At 45.6% G+C, this 21,190-nt stretch overlaps 1 protein-coding gene and 2 long non-coding RNA genes across 4 annotated transcripts; 1 reads left to right on the plus strand and 2 right to left on the minus strand.

Annotated features, from left to right (window-relative positions):
- Positions 1-1,291: 1,291 nt before the first annotated feature.
- ARL5A (ADP ribosylation factor like GTPase 5A) lies at positions 1,292-14,572 on the minus strand. 2 transcript variants are annotated; one of them, XM_013198093.3, is made up of 6 exons: positions 14,271-14,572; positions 13,176-13,236; positions 9,989-10,136; positions 8,943-9,026; positions 5,497-5,648; positions 1,292-4,975 (listed from the first exon to the last, which is right to left on the minus strand). In XM_013198093.3, exons 1-6 carry the CDS (start codon positions 14,314-14,316, stop codon positions 4,927-4,929), a joined length of 540 nt encoding a protein of 179 aa, XP_013053547.1. In that variant the 5' UTR covers positions 14,317-14,572; the 3' UTR covers positions 1,292-4,926. The 2 variants fall into 2 exon arrangements, with proteins under 2 accessions (XP_013053547.1, XP_013053550.1); XM_013198096.3 differs by lacking the exon at positions 14,271-14,572 and adding an exon at positions 13,463-13,616.
- Positions 13,949-16,711, plus strand: LOC125185017 (uncharacterized). The gene is made up of 3 exons (XR_007169831.2): positions 13,949-14,088; positions 15,865-16,018; positions 16,587-16,711. It is a non-coding gene; the product is annotated as an uncharacterized lncRNA (long non-coding RNA).
- LOC125185018 (uncharacterized) lies at positions 16,701-17,230 on the minus strand. Its single transcript, XR_007169832.2, has 2 exons — positions 17,115-17,230; positions 16,701-16,946 (listed from the first exon to the last, which is right to left on the minus strand). It is a non-coding gene; the product is annotated as an uncharacterized lncRNA (long non-coding RNA).
- Between the last annotated feature and the right edge of the window lie 3,960 nt (positions 17,231-21,190).

Here is a 21,190-nt window from a genome sequence, read left to right on the forward strand (position 1 = left end):
GGAGGCTACATCTTTTCTTGGCCACCTCTTCTACCCGCCATGAGTAGATACAGGAAATATTTAGATAAGAGCAACACTGAGCGGATGATTTACAAAGACTGATTTAGAGCCTTCTAAGTAAAGGCGGCATGTTCTGTACCAGCCAAGTCGTCCAAATTTGCAAATAAGAAAAGCTTAAAGAAAATAAACACCACCCAACTTACGCCTCGCCTCACAAGAAATCTGGCTTGAAAGGTTAAGGGGCGGTACACGGATATGACCCTGTTATGAACAAAGGCTGCTATCTGATGGGAAGAAACTTTTCAAAAAGAAGTTTCTGTACAATATAAAAATTAACCAGTAAAATCCAAGTAAGACAAGAATATAATTTCTGCTTATGATTCTAAAGAACACCATAAAAAAAAAGATCGGTGGCAACCACTTATTTCTCGTTTTTCCACATTTAATATACTCATTGCAACAATTATATTCAAGTCACACTTCTATTTACAATACATGCCATGACCATATGCTTACATACGTTACTCTTAGTGCCGTTCTTCACATCATTCCTATCCCGTAATGCTCAGTGATGCACCACTTAAAGGCTCAATATTACATTTGTTTGAATTAGCCGAGAAACTACTTCTCAGACATAACTCGTCTGACAGCAGCAAAGTTAATGCTTTATTAGCCGATTAAAAAGGAACTACTTGCATGAGGATGTTTACAAGGCCAAGTATTCTTGGATTAAGTTATTTAAACACAGTCCCTTGAAAAGAATTCCAGCAAACCAATCTGCTACCAGGACAAATTTAGTATTTCCTTTCACAAAGAAAGCTAGCCACGTGAAGTCCAACAAATGGAAAAGTGCTTGGAATGTAGAGGACAGAAAGCTCCAAGAACTGAAAAATGAATTTATCACAAGCCGTGTTAAAACTGGTGAGTAGGGAGGGGAAGAATGCTCATTTACACATGCCTGTACACAGATGCTTTTATAGAAATATAGCTATTTTAGGAAAATGGAAGTTTTAGCACACAAAAAAGTGATTAGTAGGTTAGCTTTAGGCACTTGGGCTGCATAGACTGTAGTAGGTGCCTGTCAGATACGTCTAGCATTCTCTCACACACACACCCCTGGGAACATACTATTTAATGCATAGGAAAACAGCTACTAAGCCTCCCTAGAAAAAAAAGGAATATAGAAAAAAATGGGCCGAATTGATCTCTTCGTATTTTCCAAGTTGTATATCCCACCTCTTCTCACAGTTAAAAATCTGTGCAATTTTCAGATCACAGAGACAACACTGAGTACAGCTAATTTAAAAAGTTTATTATTTGCTAAACCAAAAGAAACATCTAAATATTAGATTACTGAAATATGAATTACTGGTACGGTTTTTGCTAGAAAAATGCTGTTCTGCAACATAAACTTAAATAACCGTTTTTTCAGGACACCTCCCTTTTTCTGTGTAACATCCTAAGAAAGAATTACATGAAGAATGAAGGGAAAGTAATCTTAAGCTTTTTCTCTGAAAGGCAAGACAACACACGGAGGGTAAAAACACAAAAGCAATACAACTCAAGGTCATGACTCATGTTAAGACAATCACTTCCAAACAATAACTGAGAGAAGCTATAAACAGCATCGATGCAGTTAACTTGCTTTTCTACGGGCAGAGCTGTGAAAAAGCCATGAATTGTCCTACAGGGAAACGAAAAAAGCTGTAAACAAGAAGCACATAATAAAGGGCTTACGTGAGTTCAAAAGTTTGTCTGCACTTCTCTGGTTCTGCTGCACGACTAGGTTTAAAAATATTTGTAACGTTACTTAAAAGGCAGGGTGCAAAGGAAAAGACCATCACAGCCACAACAGTGTCCTGAGGGTATATGCTTGCGTAGCCTTCTCACTACTACCTGAGCAGATACGCTTGTCGTTGTGATAAGCCTTCAGCCAGGCAGACTTTTCTACAAACACTTCCCCTGCGACACCTGGACGCAGCTATTTTGCTTTCTCCAGTCTTCGCTGCACCTTGAGCAAGATCACAGCCACAGCTTGGGGTTGTGAGAATTTGGGACAGTCACCTGTTTACAGCGAGGGGACGCACTGTTGGGCAGCTACCACAGACAAAATCCACCCTCAGAGGCTGCAAATCTAGCACGTAAAGCGAAGGCACGTCTTCCTTTGCTTCCTAAGCCCCGGCCAGGAATGCTATAGGCACGCGCTGCTTCAGCAAGCACTAGCCACCGCTGAATTCTGGCTACCGAATGGCAAATCTCCCCGTTACAACACTGTGGCGTCATGAAATAGATGGAAAAGAAGCCTGCTGGTTACTTGCGATATGACACGCTCTCGGAGTTGGGTTAAGGTTGCATTGTTTGCCATCCAACACACAGGCAACGATTTGCTTTTTGGCTTACAAGCTCGTTAGGGCACAAAGGACACCGCCTGCACAGGCAGACTTCACGTGTGCAGTTATTCCCAGCTCCCTGCTAGGGGTCTGCTGCCACTGCAGTACCTTAGAGGCCACAGAAAACATAAGTGGCCAGGATACTGAGAGGGAAAAGGACAGTCAGTGTAAGTTAAGGTGTCTCGTTGCAACATAAGCCATACCTGGAAAAAAAAAAAACACCACCACGCTTTCATTATATGGACATAGTTGCTCCTATAAATTTAAAGTGAGGGAGTAAGCAGCAAATTCCAGCAAGAAGTGGCTATCAAAAACCTGCTCCGTGAACAGGAAGGACTCATTGTCTTAAAAACAAACAAAAAAAACCAACACGCAACCTTTACACATTCAGGCAAGAGTGTACAGTACTTAAAAATACCAATGCAAAATATTTTAAAGGCATGAAAGGGAAGACGAGACTCAAAAACCAGACACTTAAGTTTATAAGCATGTCTGCTTTTTCTTTTTTGAGACTAGAAAATGTACAATTCCATTTTATATGCAAGAGTGCACAGTTTGATTCTTGAAGATACTATCAGATAAACGGAGAAAGTAATCTTTGCATTAAGTTGTTATTTCTTCAAACATTTATACATTTTGCAATACACCAGTTACATACCAATATCTATGTGCATGCACTCTAAATATATGCATGTACACATTAAAATGTTTAACAAAGACAGCAGGTTCCCTAGCCAATGAGCATCGTAAAGAGATACCAAAAATATATTAAAAAGTTAAATTCTTTACCTGCCTTTGTTTGTTAAATACAGACTTTTGAAATTGACTCCCTTCTTTTCCCCACAAATTCACGACATGATCCCCGGTGAAGCAGGCAAACGGGAAGGCAGGTGCGCTGACTGGATTACCCCATAACCAAGAAAAGCACCTTAGAAAGTTCACTCTAAGCTTATTCTTTCAAATGTCTTTTCCGTCCTTATCAGTTGCATGAGCTAAGAAAGGGAAGGACATTATAAACGGCGTTTTTATTTCATTTTACTATTCCCTTCAAACACACATCTCCAACATAAAAGCCCAGGATTAAGGCTACACACACCTTTACAATACTGGTAATATTTCAAACCATCCCACTGAAAAGCCTGTATCCTTTAAAATGGTAATTCTGACCGTCTGCGTGGCACAACCACCCCATCAAATACTACAGTAAGAAAAGATAATCGCATAGCGTCTGCCGCTTCTGTATAACTCACCTGGGGACCATGCAAGGGAGTTATATTTTCGGGAAGTACTGCCCTGGAACTTCTGTGGGAACATGATCAAGGGGTCACTTACGGGTTTTCAAGTAGTGTAGTCTACTTTGTTCCCCTTCCCCACCCCAGTTCCAACCATTGCATATAGGTATATATACAGTTGATGCTATCAAAGAGAAGTGCGCCTCTTCCTCTGAAAAACGCTTCCTGCAGAGAGTATGACTAGTTTTCTAAGATTCCAGTGGGACTTTTAAACATACTTTTGTCTCTCTTCTTTGGTTAAGGAGGAAAAAAAAAAAAAAAAGGTGACATTTTTCCCTTTAGGAGAGTTAAAGGTACTTCCACGAGACTTGAGTCACAAACGAACATGTGCTGCAAAAAAAGAAAAGCAGTAGCATAGGACAGCATGACATGCACTTTTTGGAATCATCTAATCCAATGACGACTACATTAAAAAAAAGAAAATTTGTTTTGTTTTAAACTCTTTGGCAAATTTTTACTGTTTGCCGATACTGTAATTTGAAGTTGAACCCATATGCCCCAACCCATTATGAAAAATCTAACTAAAAATCACGTGAGAAAGAAGCAACTGTCCTACGAGAGAACTTGCTTTATAAAGTTGTGGTGAGCCAACGGCCTGATGGACCTTACAGCCACACGGATAACAAAGAAAAAGAAGCTGTGACACGTTGGCAATGTCAAATATTAGTACTACTGTCAACATACTGATTCAGCTTTACACACTGGTCTGAACAGATTGCAATTAACCTAAAATTGAGGTATAAATATACACAAATATGTACAGTACACATACAGGAAAATATTTTTGCATTTGTAACATCAGTAACTTTAAAAATACTGGAAAGTTGATATCTATGCCATTGATTTGTTTGCTAATTTACTGGAATAATGAAGCCACATCTTCGACTAGAGAGGACTACAATGGAATAGTAAAACCCCAAAATAGAAGTTCCTTTCTCTTGCTTCATCTTCACCGCACTCAACATCAGACTGTTCTGAGTGGCTGTATCTTGAAAAGAAGGTTGATCACAGCTTTTATGTGCATCCCCGGAGGAAAACAACCAGGAAAACAAACTTGAGCCATCAACCGCATCTTTCTTTTTGCTGAATGGTCTTAATTTTTAATACGTGTGTGTATCTACGTAGAAAATAAAGTTGTAATCAGTTCATTATAAATACATCTAACCCAGTAATTCTGCCACTGTGAGGGTAATCACGGGTACAGCTTTTTTTAAGCAATGTCTGTGCAAAGGGGTCATTAAAAATCATCTGATCTTAAGTCTTGACATCATCCATTCGAGTCCTTGGCAGAGTCTGTAAACAAAAGAGATAATTTTAAAGGAATACATGCACTCCTCAGGGTAACTTCAGATGATTAATTCCATGGCACCGATTTACACAAACGGCAATTAAACTCTTCCTGAGAGCTCTGTAATTCTGACTGAAGGCATCATTTCCAGAAACAATTCACTTTTTTAGGTCTTATTATGCAATCTATGGGTGAGAGACTTCAGTTCACAGCGCTTCCAACACATACGCTGAAGTTCTCTCTAATTATGATTATTCTTAATAAACCAAGACAAATTTCAGGTTGTTCCCACCCTCACCCTCATGAGGCCCCAGTCGCTTAAAACTACACCTCTAGGAGTTGGAACTGCAGATTTGATTTGCAAGTTGGGGTTTGGGTCACTCTGATCCTAAGCCAGCAGGTTCTGAACACAAAAATTTAAGTGCAACGTTATTGCTGACAAGGGAGCAACGTGTTAAAACCAACTACCACAGTAAAAACACCAAAATCGTTCCAGACTGCCCTCCTACAGAGGAATAACTCTTACCCCTCTCCAGTTAGAGCACAGCACGCCTGAATGTGCCACTGGTGATCCTTAATTGAAGTCAGTTTCAGAAACTGAGAGATTTCAGCCACTGTCATACACTCTTTAACATCTTGCTTGTTAGCAAAGATCAGCAAACCTGCTTTTTTTAAGTCCTTGGGAGGAAGAAGAAAAAAGAAGGTAATTACAAATGTGCCCTTGGAGGCAAAAGCTACAACAGCAAACTAGTGAGTCACAAGCAAAAAAAGCTAGCCTGTAAAACACCGCAGGCTGATTAGTGTTTAACTTCAGGAAATCTTTTGATCTAGCAGACCAGATGTCCAATTTATGCCTAAAACTACCTACGCTACGTTGTTGTCCTGCAGGAGGATCGGGAGCCGGTGTCCCTGCCATGAGCACACTCGGTGCAGTTACAGCAGTGTCACCCCCATGTTTCAGAGCCAGGCCTTCTGCTCACCCCCCCCTTGCAGCAGTACTGTTTTATTTATGGGACACTCGGCATTTGGAGGAAATCTTCACTTACGGTGCTTTAGAATCAAAGATGGCATCTAAATGAACAAGGACATTACACTAAATGTCTGTATAATGCCCCGTGCAATACTTAAGCCATCAGTACAACAATTCAGAGATCAGTGACTCTAGGGCCAAGCTTATTTTATCTCAAACTGCTTGGAATTGCGCTAGTACAGACACATACTATTAAAAACCTGTCCCTCTGAAAGCAACGAGGCCTTCCAGAAAGCCGAAACAAGACAACCACTTAAATGCCTATAAGGCACACTAGTTTTTACCAGCAATAACGTTAATTCCCAAATGACCCTCTGGTTCAGAAAGCGGCTGGAACTGACCTGGGCAAGTCAATTTTGCTTCCACAAAAATTCAGTTGAGCTAGTTAACAAAAATGATTTTTTTTTCAAAGACTGCAAGGAAAACCCATTCTAAATAGGTATCTGATTTTCATTTCAGCTTATACGTATAGTTGTTCTCTTCAAGTCTCAGAGGGTTAGGGGGAGGTTAGCAGAGTATCCCTGTCTGTTGTAAGACAGTGGGCACTTCAGCTGTTAGACGGATGCTTTCTGAGCACAGCAGCAGCCTCCCAGCACGAAGCAAGGGCACGTATACTGCTTGGAGTTTCAAACTTCCCTCATTTCAAATTCAGCTCATTCACAACTTCTGCACCCTCATTTGCAGATTACAAAACAGAAGATGCAGACTTTGTTTAGCTCCTGCAACAGACTAAGTAGTGCAGCTGAGAAATTCGAATTGTGGCAGCAGCAGACACGATGGCAACAGCCCCCCCATGGCACACGCAATGCTCCACCAGAGCCACGACAGCCACGAGCTGCAGGTCTGGGACCGTTCCTCCCTTCTGTTTTCCTAACTGGTCTTGCCCCAGCTGCTCTGTCCGGGCGGCCAAGCAGCCAGCCACACCGCACCAGAGACCTGAGCTGGTGAAACCAACGTCCCCACGCACAGCCACACAAACCACAGAGCTAGCGCAGGGGAGGGCGCTAAAAAAGAGAAGCAAAACCCAGGGCAGCAGGACCCAGGACCTTCCAGCAGCCCAGCTGCTACCAGCTCACACCACCACCAATGAGGGACTGGCCTATCCTCTTCCCTGCTCTCCCAGCTTTCCTGGGAGACTTGTATCTTAAATCCAGTTTACTTCATTAGAACTTATTCCCTTGGGAGCATCACAAGATGTTAAGTTACAGACCTCCACATCACGTCTACGTTTTAAGAAGGTAAACATAAGGACTACGAGGTCAGAGCAAGGAATCAAGGTGCCTCTGACACGCAAGGAGAAGGAAACAGTTATGGTTTAGATTATACAGAATCTGCGTGTCAGCTGGACAGCGGTTGAGGTTTTGCAGTTCATAGTTCTGCAAAATGGTTTCTTAGTTAACTCCCACTAAAAATCACAAGGTGGTTAAAAAAAGAAAAGGAAACATTTTAGGAGGTCACCTGCTTCTGAGAAAACAGGTTACCTGTCTTCTGGCTCTCAGCAAATTCCTCCAACGCATCACTGAAGATAAACTTCAGTAGTATGGTATTTAAGTTGTGGTTAATTTCAATTAAAAAATAATCAAGACATTGAAAAATCATAGTAATCTAAAGCATTTGAAGGAAAAAAAAAAAGTTTTTTTTTCTCAAAGCGAATACACAGACATATAAAAACACATCTTCAGTAAAACTCCAGCCTCTGGTCCTGCTGCACTTCACCGACAGATTACGTGCGTTCCAGTGCACTGCATTAAAGGGTTTGGGTGTTCCACACCACGCGATAGATGCTCCTTTGCTTATGTGGTAGTGGAATATTTATAAAGCAGACAGGGATGGTTCGGTTTCAGACCAACACAGGGCTCAATTTTAAAGAGGGTCTTTAAAAGTTAGCAAATCATACTCTCATTCTGTAATTCCAAGTAGGTGCAGAATGACAGCTCCTATAGCTTTCTCATGTACTTTTAAGAGTTTATTCATGCATTTTGCATTTCCACAACTATCCCAGTTACTCTTAGGTGATTATTGCGCAGGTTTCCTTAGAATTGTAACAACCGCAGCTTTCAGCCATAAGAACAGGACCACAGGTGCAGCCTAGTAACCCGTCCTTTAACTGGAGGACTTCAAGAGCTTTCAGATCAAGAAAAGGGGGAGCAAACATCTACTGCAAAACTTTCCCCTGAGCCCCAGCTCCCCCCTTCACCTTTGCTCATTTCATTTCCTCTCAGATTGGCTTTCCTCAAGCCTCCCTCTCCCTCTTCACTCTTTTCCCTACTCCTATTCCTTAGAAGACTCCTCATTTATCCCTCAAATTGGAAAAAAAAAAAAAAAAAAAAGCTGATAGAGCAGACCATGTGGGCAGTGGAGGTGTGTAGGAGGGTTTGCATTAATGAGGCAAACTTAAACTGATATTCCCTCAGAACTTCCCCAAACAAATGGTTTCATTAGCTTCCAAATGTCAAAAAGGCCACAGGCAGTCAATTTCTTCAGTTCTGTAGCTATTTGTTATAAAATATACTAGTAAGACTGTATCGGTTTCACTGTGAAAACAGAAAGCGTTGAGCAACCCTGAAGCTATCAAAAATGGTAATTAAGCTTTTGGAGGAAGTAATATTTGTAAAAAACTTATCTCATTCTTAACATGACCTCTGTGTTTTTTCAACGTACGTCCATTTACAGGGCCCAACTTCTGTTTTGCTGAAGCATTCAGAAGTTGAAAAGCTATTTTTGTGGGAGATCATTAATTTGATATTAATTTACAAATTTATTGGGAGCTTCACAAAAGATAGAACCTCCAGCAGGAACGAGATGGATCTGATAGTACTACCCACGGCTGGGAGCATGACTTAAATGGGAATTTTCACAAATCATGTGCAAGTGTTTCCTTATCCTTACCAGACCTTACCCGCAATAAGCATTAAAACAAAGCAAACACAGAGCCTACTCACCTCATGCGCTAACATTTTATAGAGTTCTTCTTTAGTCACAGAAATTCTCTCTCTGTCGGTGCTATCCACAACGACTATTACAAACTTCAAAAAGTCAAAAGTCATTAGTCAGCACTTCAAAGAACACACTCTGTCTTCCTGGCCACGTACACAAGCACAGCACAGATTATCGTTCCCATCAGATTATGCAGACAGGCAGCTGGATTATCAACTACGATCTTGTTCCTTACACACTTCTCCCAGCCAGAGCGTGGTTACCCACAGCACTGCTATGGTTAACAATGTATCCCACAGTTTGGACACAACGTAGCTCTGACAGCTTTTCTGACTTCCATTTTCAAGTGAAACATTTACACTGAAAGCAACTGTTTGTCTGCACTCCCAGATCTGGTTTGGTTCTTCGCTTAGCAGGCAGATCCCTCAGATAATTTGCTTCCTTAAATAGGCAAAGCGTATCAGCTTTCTCCCTTCGTTTCAAATTCTAACCTGCAAGTAGGTATTTTTAAGGGATTCTAAAACACACATAACGTTCGTGCTTCAAGAGTACACACACAGATACATGTCACAGCGCCTTACAGCGAAGCACAGGAAAACAAAGATTATAAAAATTAACCTTTAGAAAAATACCAACAAAACCACAACTGATAGCACGTCGGAAAGCTTGACTTAAAAGCATTGTTTTCATCAAGCTCAGTACACGCGCTGCAGCTTCATCACTGAAGAGTTCTGAAAACTCGGGGGTGAGCCTGGGAGCCTGCAAGACAGAGCTCCCACTTTTGGAGCAAAACTTTGGGGCTCTCAGCCTTCTGCACGAGGGGTTTCGCAGGTTTTAAAGCACCTGCTGCAGAGATGCAGCAGTCACAGCCCACAGCGAGGAGCCTGTAAACACGGGGAGCTGCAACACCCAGCGAAACCGGGACCTGCCCCAGGGCTCAGATCCCAGCACCCCAAAGCAGCAGCAGCACCGTGCAAAGCACCTCAGGTACGCTGCAGCCCTTCACCAGCGACCGTTACGACAAACCTGGCAGCGGGGCGCTCGCTCTCACCTCGGTGTTTGTATAGTAGGTGTTCCACGAGGACCGAAGAGACTCCTGCCCTCCGATGTCCCACATCAGAAAGCGCGTGTTATTCACCACGATCTCTTCCACGTTACTGCCTATCGTAGGCGAGGTATGTACGACTTCATTCATGGAGCTGCAGGGAGAAACATCAACTCCGTGAGAAACTGCCAACGCAGAACTAGCGACTTATTGGCATTATCGAACCTATTAGGCCTCCGAAGCAACCTGCTTCTGTAAGAACTAAAGCTGACAGCTATTCCAAGGCCAAAAGCAGGTGGGCGACTTCTAGCAAACACACGTGATGCAACAAATAGGGACGAGGTGGGAAGAGAATAAAAAAAATTAAAAAGGCCTCTGTGACCTATATAACAATTAAATTGTAAAGCTGGAAGAGCATTTGTGAACAAAACTAAATACTTAAAACATAACGCTGTGGGAGTATTTGCTTCAGAAACTGTTTTAAGCAGCCAGCTCTTCTTTTTCCAGGCTGACTCTGGCACGCACGCAGCACAGGAGAGCTGTTGCTTTTCTCCAAGAATATGGTTAAACCACAAGACTTCCAAGGCTGCAGAAAAACAACAACTCTTCAGCCAGCTCCACCAAACACAGCATGCCTGGCTCTCCTCCCAGCATCGGCCACTACAACATACTTCCTCCGTATTTCAGTTACTTTATGTCAAGCGTGCTTCTTTTCTCCAGCACAGCCCAGCGATTCTGCTTTGTGGAGATGAATGCAGACATTAAAGATGGCAACTGCATTGTTTCAGTGATGCTCAGGGCAACTTTGTCACCAAGACAACCAGCTTCACATAAATAGTGATAACTAAAGGTGTGCTCTGGATACTCCTGAAGTGCACGTTATTTAAACTCTATTGTAAGGGATGTATAAAAAAAAACCAAAACAACCTAAAAGCAGGTTTAAGGAAACGAGTCAACCATTTTCAAAGAACTTAAATATTTTTTCTTGTGATAATCATGCTACGTTTTTTCATTTTGTATGTTTGTTTTTTTTTTTAACTGCTTTAGCAGAGCTTTTCATGACAGAGGCTGCAAATAGAGACTTGTACGAGTGCCGGATGATTTCTTGAAGAGGGTACAGATAACGGAGGGATAAAGGCACAGTCTAGTGTTCTGAAAAGGAATCCCAGCTACCCCGTGTCTTAGCAGCACATAACACTATCTTCTCACCACACGTGTTTGGGGGAAGCTATGATAAGGGAAAAAGAAGGATTAGAAGAAGAAAGAACCACAAAATCAAATTAAGGAAAACAATGGTGTAACAAGATGCCTGTGGCTGATTTAATATTTAAAAACCAGGTTTTAGCGGAGTTCTTTTAATGTTTGGAAAAGCCTATCATGGATCCCCTTTCCCTGGCTGAACCTGCAGCCTTTCACGCTCAAGCTGTTGGCATTTCTGTCTGCAATACGACCCGTGGATTTTCCTCCCTGCTCCCCCAGGACCAAGGTTAGCGTGGAGCTTAATGGCCTTCCTAGATGCCAGGACACAAAACCCGACTGCTAACAAGGAGAGAGGGAGATCTGAATATGAGAACGGAAAGAAATTAAGTGTCTGTGGGGCTGCCGCAGTCTGCCAGAAGAACCACCGCTGCAACAGCGCAACACCAAAGCCATGGTCAGTGCACTAACGCGCTGCTGCCTCTGCCCCGCTGCCGGGCAGAGCTGAGCGGCAGGAGCTCACGCTCAGGACACCTATCTGCCACGAAGGAACTGCACAATCTCTTCATTCAAAAATACAATATGCAAAGACTCTGTAAGGATGAAACGAGCAGGAGGAACAGGAGACTACTCATCTAGAGCGAGCTCTGTATTCCCCTTCCTCTTCAAAACAAGAGAAGGGGAAGTCCTGCTGCACTAAAAGGGTAGAAAGGAAAAGGATGCGTACAGAGATCCGCTGCACAAAAGGGAAAACACTGAGGCTGCAGAAATAAGAAAATGAAAAGAGATGAAAAGAATCATGAGACACTTGTGGAAGATGCAGAAAGACACGGGCAGCTTTAAAATACACCAAGGATGGCCCTCAGCAGCAACAGCCACTAAAATCAGTCCAAAAAATCAACTTCCTGCTATTTATTTTACATTTCTCAATCTCAGTTTGATAATGACAACCACCTTCATCTTTTCACTGTTTTTGCACAACTTGCTAGGACATAAGTGGCCGGAAATACTGCATAAGTTTCACATTCCAGAAAAGCAAAAACTGACTGTAACTTGACAAAAATACCCCAAACCCACGTCATTTAAAAGTGTATTTTAAGTTTAGGATTGGACCAGGATGACCATGTCACTTAACAGGAACTATTCCTGGCACTGAAGAGTTAGGAACACTTCCTAATAGCAGAGTACCTCGTGTGAGAATAGGCAAATCTGTTTCTATTGCAAACAGACCTTGAGCTGCCTGACGCACCTAGACGCTTTCAGTCTGCAGACAGATTTGCAGCCCTTTATCAAGCAGCAGCTGAGGACCAGCGATATGAAGCTCGGGCAAGTTTCACGCAGATCAGCAGCAAGGTGAGCGCGAGATGAACACAAGCCAACGCTACTGCTAAAGGCAGGAACTGCTTGAAAACTGCTGCAAAGCCCCTCGGTGGCTCAAAATCCAGCCTTGGGCAGGCAGCACGGGCTGCCACCTGCCACGGAGCTACACGGTCCTGCACTCAGCCAGCGCTCAGCCTGCATCCTCTGTCGCCACCGACAGAGCGCACCTCGGCAGGCAGGCCACGAGTCACGGCAGGGAGAGGTCAGGCTTCACTGCTCTGCTCCTCACGGAACAATTTGTTCAATATTTACACGCTGTGGCACGGATCAGTGTTCCAGCATTGTCCTGTGGCTAACCCTAAACATAATAATATTTTATGGAGCTGGCAAACAGCCTGCACTGTGACACCAAAGGCAGTTGTGATTAAGTGTAATAGCAATGTAATTTGATTAACAAAAGCTCTCAACGGAACCTTATTCAAACATCAGGGAAAACGCAGACCTTTCCAAAGCCTAAACACACGCTCTGACCCACTGCCACCTATACTGGTCAGTAGTTTTAAGCATAGTGCTCTCAAAGTGAAAGGAAACAGGGAAAGCAGCAAAACCTGGTCAGAACGATGTATGCAGCAGACACTTGGAAGCACACGACACATCAGCTGCAGTTCATACTTACAATTGATAAAGAATGGTCGTTTTTCCTGCATTATCCAGACCGACAATGATTACCTTGTGCTCTGAAACAAAAATATTACGAGTAAATGACACAGTTAACCTTGCTATCACAACAACAACTGTTACAGAACAAGGTTCACGTAGCATTTTAGCCTGATCTAAGCAAGCACATACTTCGGGTGCCACGTTTCACGGCCGTACCTGGAAGTCAGTTTGTCTGTGGAGACGTACAAACCGGTGTACAAGTCTGGGAAGGCATGCCCTGGTCGCTTTTTCCTGTCTACATACCTAAAGGAGCAATTCCTGAGAGACTGCATTCACATTTTTTCCTTTCTGAACAGCTGGAGCTTTCTTGCTGGAGTTTCTGCACACGTTTGCAGACCGTAGCAGACTGTTCCGTGTCACCTCCCTGACAGCACAGCTCCCCAGAGCACAGCTCCGGCACCCGGTAAACGCTCCTGCCCAAGGCCGTGCTATTGTTACAACCAGCAACACCTTAATCTCTCTTCAAACAGTCGCTAAAAGCACAACTCTGCCGACTGGCCCTGCAAGCAGGGCGATCCGCCTGCCTCCCACAGGCCTCCTTTCCCTTCGGCAGGTTTGGAGCCTGGAAAACAGATTTGCCTGTGAATATTTCAAGCCCTCACTCACCCGGCTTAGCTGCGGATGAGCCGCCGGGTGCTACACAGAGCCACTCCGACACAAACGCGGGTGCGTTCTGGAGCTCGGCGCCGGAATCGATGCCTGTTTCTGCCCAGCACCTTCCTCCCTGCCCGTCCCCAAATCGGACTCGGTGTCGTGAAGCACGCCCACGTTTACGATTTCCAGGAGAGGCGAGCGCTGCCTGCTGCGGGCCGTGCCCCACAGCTCCTACCTGCCCGGCAGCGCGGGCCTCGATGGGACTACTCGCCCAAGTACGGGAAGGGGGCTGCGGGGAAGGGGTTTTCTCCCCCGCAGCGGTCCCGAAGGACGACAATCCGGCATTAAAGCCTGCCCAAGCGCCAGACGGGCAGAGATCGCCCCCTTATCTCCGCCAGGCGCGGCTGCCCCGCGGGGGTGCCCCGGGACGAGCCCCAGCGCCGGTAGCGCCACTCACCCTGGTGGTTGAAGAGCCGCCAGATGCGGGTGAGCAGGATCCCCATCCTCGGCCGCTCCCCGGGGCTGGGGCTGCGGCGGGGGCCGCGGGCGGGCGGCTCAGGGCCCGGCCCGGCGCTCGGCCTGGACGGGCGGGCGGGGGCCGCGCCGGGGCTGCTCGCGCTGCGCTCTGCGGGACGGCCGCGCCCCGCGCACCGACATCGCCGCCCCCCTGCCCCCGAGCCTCCCGCGGCCCGCACCGACCGGCCCGGCCCGCACCGACCGGCCCGCACCGCGCAGAGCCCCGCCGCAACGCAGCGCGGCCACCGTAGGGCGCGGGGCGGGCGCTCTGACGCGGGGGGCGGTGCCGTTAGGAAGCCTCGCCCCCCCCCCCCCCCCCGTGGCCGTTACGCGGCGCCGCCTCAGCGCCTGCCCGCCCGCTCCGCGCCCCCTCAGCGGTGCGCGGGGTGTGGGTGCCGCCTGCTGAGTCTCAGAGCCACGCATGTCGGAAAAGCTCTTCTAGATCATCTGGTCCAACCGCCCCCCTACCACCAATGTCACCCACTAAACCGTGTCCCCAAGCACCACGTCCAACAGTTCCTTGAACGCCCCCAGGGACGGTGACGCCACCACCTCCCTGGGCAACCCGTCCCAAGGCATGCCTCCTCTTTCTGAGGAGAAATGTCTCCTCATTTCCAACCTGAACCTCCCCTGGTGCAACTTGAGGCTGTTCCCTCTAGTCCTATCATAAGTTACTTGTGGGAAGAGGCCGACCCCCAGCTCCCCACACCTTCCCCTCAGGTAGCTGTAGCCAGCAATGAGGCCTCCCCTGAGCCTCCTCTGAAGGATCCATCCCACAAGGAGAGCTCGCATGGAGCCCCCTTGGGACGCAGCTGGCAGCCCCAGTCCCCCGCTGTCCAGGGGCATGCTCTCACCCTCTGGCTGCCACCTGCAGCCTGGGGCAAGCCTGCCTGGGACCCAGAAAAAAACAGAAAAAGCACTGCCCCACGTGCTCGGGGCTGCAGGTGGCAAAACCCCTCAGCCACATTTCTTTCAAGAGCCTGGGGTGCCTATAAATACATTTCTTTGCAAACCTGCTGCAGTCTCAGTGAAACATTGCCAGAGGCGGCCTGCAGAAGCTGAATCCTGCCCCTCTCTGAAGAAACTCAGCCTGAAAAGGTTTCCATAGAGCCCCCAGGAGCACAGTTTCCACAGCAGGCTGCTTTTTCTCACACAGGCTGCTTCTCACATGCATAGACAGGGAACGCGCATCCCTGCATAACAGGCGAGGCGAGACATTTGGGATGTACGCCCCCGTTGGGATGTACGCCCCCGCCTCTCACCCCTCTCCAGGAAATGACTTTGCTTGGAAAGTACAGGAGATGTAATCCACGCCGTGTTCCTCTTGTTATCTGCAAGTTGTCTGGCCACGCTCACGCTCCTCACCACCTACATTTTAACCTCAAGGCCTTTACTCTTGTAAACCGCTGTACAAATGCTTAATTTACATCCGTTGGTAATGTTTTGTCTTTCGGCAAGACTGGAGATTAGATGTAAGTTTAAGCAATGTGTATTTGCAGCACTAGTATTCATATTTGTCAAAATATTCTCTACAGAGCTTGAGATAAGTCCCGCAGCTCTTAGAGGGGCCTTTGTTTTAAACCACACCAGCGGGCCTGATAAACACACCTGCAGTTACCTGAAAAAGGAGATTTAACTTCGCTGGCTTCTCGGAAGAAACGCGTTAATGTGAAAAAAGCGAAACTGGTGGTAAGCCTGTTTTACTAAGTTGAAAACATATCTCCAGAGCTTCTCGGAACTTCGGAATTTTAAGGCCTTGTTCAACACCAACATATTCGGGTTGTGTTCCTTTGATTTTGAACGTGTGGCCAGGTGGGGGCTCAGCCAGCCAGGGGCTGTGCTCCGTCTCACTGAGGTGGGATGGAGAGGCTTCTCTGTTCTCGAGGTTTTAGCAGCTCTGGACATGCTGGTGTCACCTCACTCAGAGGTGACAGTATTACACAGTGTCGCTTACAGTACATGTTGCTAGCTTTGCTCCTCATTCCACGTTGTCCTCTCACCCGCACCACAGCCTCTCATTCTCCTGTCTGTGTGCACGCTGACCACTTGCTCTATATTTCTGTGCAGGCTGGTACATCTTCTCACCTCCTCTTCGCTCAGTATTCTCCTTTCATCTTTCACATGGTATCTGGTCCTGTCGCCATATAAAATACTCCTTTCTTATTTTGGCTCATAGTGCTTTTTGCCTCTAAAAGCCCTCTAGAAGCTTTAATTCTGATGGTGGCTCCTTGCTTTTCTTTTGTTTTCCCTGCTGCAGTATTGGCCCGTAGTTGAAGTAGCAAGGCCCGGAGCAATCTGAGTTTCTGTTCGCATCTGCAGGATTTTGTGCTTTTTGTTGCAGTTGAAGAAAACGAACATCCTGATAACAAACTGGAATATTACAACTTTAATACGATAAAAATAAATCACACGCTGCACCAGTAACACCTGTAGTCGTCCAGGCTGAAAATAACTAGATACAATATATTATTGTCCGTGGCCTTCCTGCTTCACGCTTCTTTCCAGCAATGCAGTGTCGGCTGGCTAAATGGCAGGAAACCCAGACAGGCTCCGCGGTGTGAGCCCAGCCACTTCCAGCCAGTCTGAAACCTTCGCTTGGTGAACAATCGCCGTCAGGCTGGGGAAAAAAAAAAAGCATTTCTTTGAGAAGGAAGGCTGTTTACCCTGTGCAGTTTTGGTTCCCTGTTTTGAAATGACATCATTTTTAACCTTGGACACGACAAGCAGCACGACTTGGGAAAAAGAGCAACACTTTATTGCATGTAAGTACAGTGCACAAACACACCTTCCTGCTGTCCAGTTGCTGAAGTTACCAAGATTCAGGTCCTCCTCTTACACCAAGGAAGGGCATCCGAGTGCAGCGCCTGCAGCTCCTGGCTGACAGGGGAAGGCGAAAGGGAAACCAAGGCACGCAGCAGGAGCTGCCACTGCCCACGTCAGCACGGCGGGCGCTGGGGTGGGCTGTGACTGGCAGGGCAATGCAGCAGCTCCTTTCTGCAAGTTCAGCATTCAGCCTGCAGAGGAACTACTCGTCCTTGCTGCTGAACCTCAGCTGAGAAGCTCGGTGCAGTGGTACATCTCTGCTAGCAGTCCCCCAGTGTAAACACCGAGTGATTCCGAAACCCGTGGGCTCGTCCCGGGGTTAGGTAGGTGTGACCGAACTTGCACAGCTAGGCAAGAAGGTAGCAAAACACAGTTGTTTCGAACCTTTAACTAGAAAGACATTGTTTTTCCCCCCCTACCTAGTTCTTGTTAGACCCTGTGGCTTTTTGAAGCAATGTCTAAGAAGCTGCAGCAGCACTGCAAGAATGGGATGGCATTTTTACAAGATGAAGGAATACATGGTGTACTTTGGGACTAGGAAGCTGTTAGGATTTCATCGCTTGCTTCCCTCTGGTAGTCCAGCCGTAATCGAAGACGATTGCACAATGGCCTGGTTCAACATTCACTGCACTGCTGCTTTTTACGTGATAGCACTAACATTAGGCTTGCCATTCCTAGTGAGAGCTTTCCAGGAATGAAAATCGGCACGGCTTTTTGTAAATCTAATTACACGATTTCCTCCTGGACATTCCAAAAGCCTTTGTCAGGTCGTGTACGTCTTGTTCCAGGTAACTGCGAAGCAGACTGGGGGTACTCACGGGTCAGAACCACGCTGCCGGCCTGCGGTGTGGTTTCACCAGCGGAGGGGAAAGCACGGCCACACAGAACAAAACCGAACACGGAGAGGAGGCAGATAAGCTCTGTGGTTTACAAACATTTAACTTTTAGGATCACATGAAAACACAAAAGAAAATATTTTTGTTCTATTTATTTGAAAGGCCATGAGCTCTTAATTAAACAGCTTTGATTAAAACTCACATGCTTCTATCTAATTTTGAACACAGTTAGGCACGGTAATTTGACTTACAAACATTTAAGCACATGCACTAGATACATAAAAGTCAAAGTTGGATCACATAATTACACAGCTTACCTGGTAAACGCATTTCTGTCCGTAGAAGGCAGCCCCGAAAGGCTGCAGAAGCACCGCGGAGCTGGCTGTTGCAGGTGCCCGACAGCCCAGGGAGATGCAAGAGGAGCACCCGGCGCCCGAGGAGGAGGTGGGTGGCAGAAGGCAGAGCAAACAGCAACCCCCGGTGAGCTCCGTGCAACTCTGTGCTGCCCTGCAGCTGGCTCGGTCCCCCACTGCCATGCCTGCTGAAAGCACAGCCCTTCGGGTTTAGAGGATCACAGCCTTTTGGTTAGGCTGCTGTTATTCACTTCGAAGAAGTCTGTTTGCTTCCCCAACAACTCCAGAAGGGAACTCGCCCTGTAATTCCACTCCTGCAATTGATTTTTGGATTTAGCTAAAGGTAGCACCTTTCAGTGCTTTCTTGTTTTCAAGATACTATAAACAGCACTTGGTTTTGCTTCAATTACTCCTTCATTCCTTAATACCTCACGTTATTCTGATACGTGTTTCTTTCTAGGAACAAATGTTAAATTGATATGAGATCATACTGGGGATCAGGTTCAAAGACCATTAACGTTCTTGAGAATCCTTCAGCTGAGCAGTTGGCTGAAAGCATTTTATTTCTTGATGGAGTAGTGAGATATTACACAGATTTCTGTGCTTCTGGGTTGCGACTATTTAAGAGCAGATAGATTCAAAAATAAACATTGTTCATCTCAGACCAGACGCACGTCTCTCTTCAGAATCTCATTAATTTTGACTAAAAATGCTAACGTGAAGCTGCTTCCAAAAACTCCAAAATCGTTAAACAATAAAAATGCCACAATGTTCTGAACTGTTTTCGTGACTCTTCTGCATTTTCCCATCCTGAGTACTGAACACAGAGACTCAGAAGACTTTTGAACGTTTGTTTGTAGTTTTTGATTTATTGTAGAAAAGTTATTGTAATGCAGTTCATTTTTGTACATCTAAATTCCATAAAACAAATCCATAGAAATGAGGATACTATCAGCATGCAGTCTGCATCGTCTTTTTTAAATGATTCTGATCACAAAAATAACAACACTTTTCTTTTTTTTTTTCTTCGAAAGCCACTAAAAGCAGAGGGAGAGCAAAGCATGCACCACTGTACACATTTGCATAGTATATTTTACCCAGCATGCCTTGTCGAATGCTACACATACAGTATCTATAGAGGTAAAAACAGAAAGGGGCAAATCAGCAGAAAAGAAAACGTACATTTGTGGGTATCTTTTTCGGCAGAGGCAGTGATGTCTTTACCACGGTGACTCTGACCTGGCTCCCGGCGAGGCTGCGGCAGCACAGCCAAGCCATCCCTGGGGACCAGGTGCAGTGACAAACAGATCTGCTGGGAGCTGCGAAGCCCAAGGCCCACGGTTTGAAGTTTGAATGGTTGTTTCCATCTTCTTTCTGTAGCCCTCTATTCCTCACGCGTACACACGATCGCACCGCCCGATTCTCTCCCTGTGCTGCTCCTGTGCAACCTCACTGACTTTGCCTGCGTGGGAGGAGAGCCAGGCCTGCCGCCGCTGTCAACACACCTTGGGCCCGAGCACGCGTTCCTTGAGCTTGCTTTCCTTTCGGTTTTAAATGCTCAGCGGTGTCCCAGCGCTCCGGGTGGGCCCTTCTTCTCTCCCGCACCTCCCGGCCCCGCACACGGCGGCTGGCAGCGTTACGGCCCCGAGTCGGGCACCGGGAGCGCTTCGTTCCGGACCTTGGGTACAGCCAGCAGGCATCTGCCACGATCTATACGTCGGTTGGCCGTAATTAGAAGTTTGCTTATGTGCATGGAATTTCAGTTTGGAGGAGGAAATCGGCAGAAATGAAGGCAGTGGACTTTGTAATTTTAAAAGGTTCTTTCTTCGTTAATTACTATGGAGGGAATAGAAGTTAGTGAAAAATCAAGTCACGTATGCAAAATGCAAGGCCTTAGAAATAAACTGCTGAAGTATCAGGCAACGATTAAACCGACTGAAAATGCAATAAATCCATTAATGCTGGATCAAAATATCTACCTATTTTTTTCAAAAATACAATGCCAAATGCAATAGTGGACTAATTGTAAATTTGTGCTATTACAAATGTGCTTCTTTTCCCTTGCTCTGTTTTTACATCATTGGCAAAATATACTATTCTGTACTGTACAATATATTTTCTCACTATATTGATTTTCTACTGCTTATACAGAGCAGAAGTAATATCAAAGGGGACTCTGGCATCAAGTTTACTCTATTTTGTTTTTCAGGAAATATTTGTAAGGCATGTGATCTGTGGTATGTGACATTTACGGTCGGACTTGCAAATACTGACTCTCAGACAAGGCAGTTAGAAACGCGGTGTCAGCAGCAGGTGTTTGCAGGACCTAGTCCAGACAGTCCCTCACTGCCAAGAAGTCTGAGGGGAAAAGGCAAGTCTAGAAACATCACTGAGACCAAGCCAGTGCTACTCCCCGCCTCACCACATTCAGAGAAATTAGCTATGAATCATAAAAGGAACGACATACTCTTATTACTGCCTCAAAATAATTTCTACCTTCTCCCCAATTTTGTGTGTGGATTCGAGCAGACTGTTTCTCTGGACTTCTTAAATGGATTCCATGTCAGGGAGAAAACCTTTGTCTCCAGCTTAACAAAAGTTTTGATACTAAGTAGAATCCTCAGCTCTTTTCCAAGCTAATTCCTTTCAGAACATTATTAAAATGTCCCTTTATTTTTCTGTATAAAATAAATTGCACTCGAATAACAATCTAACAAAGGTTATTCAAATAACTGCTCTTCAAATAATATACTCTCTTTTGGCCTCATTTTAATGATAGCGATAACTTCATTTCCCCAAAGCTAAAGCTGGCTACGTTACAGTACCGTGCAGTCCTGTTACTCTTTGGA

Source organism: Anser cygnoides, chromosome 6, assembly GCF_040182565.1.
Source record: "Anser cygnoides isolate HZ-2024a breed goose chromosome 6, Taihu_goose_T2T_genome, whole genome shotgun sequence".
In the NCBI taxonomy this organism is placed as follows: Eukaryota; Metazoa; Chordata; class Aves; order Anseriformes; family Anatidae; genus Anser; species Anser cygnoides.

Coding starts and splice junctions, on each gene's coding strand:
- ARL5A (XM_013198093.3), bottom strand. CDS start 14,316: ATGGGGATCCTGCTCACCCGCATCTGGCGGCTCTTCAACCACCAGG. Junction 13,237..14,270: donor GCGGCTCTTCAACCACCAGG/GTGAGTGGCGCT, acceptor TTTTTGTTTCAG/AGCACAAGGTAATCATTGTC. Junction 5,649..8,942: donor ATAAAATGTTAGCGCATGAG/GTGAGTAGGCTC, acceptor CTTCCTCCCAAG/GACTTAAAAAAAGCAGGTTT.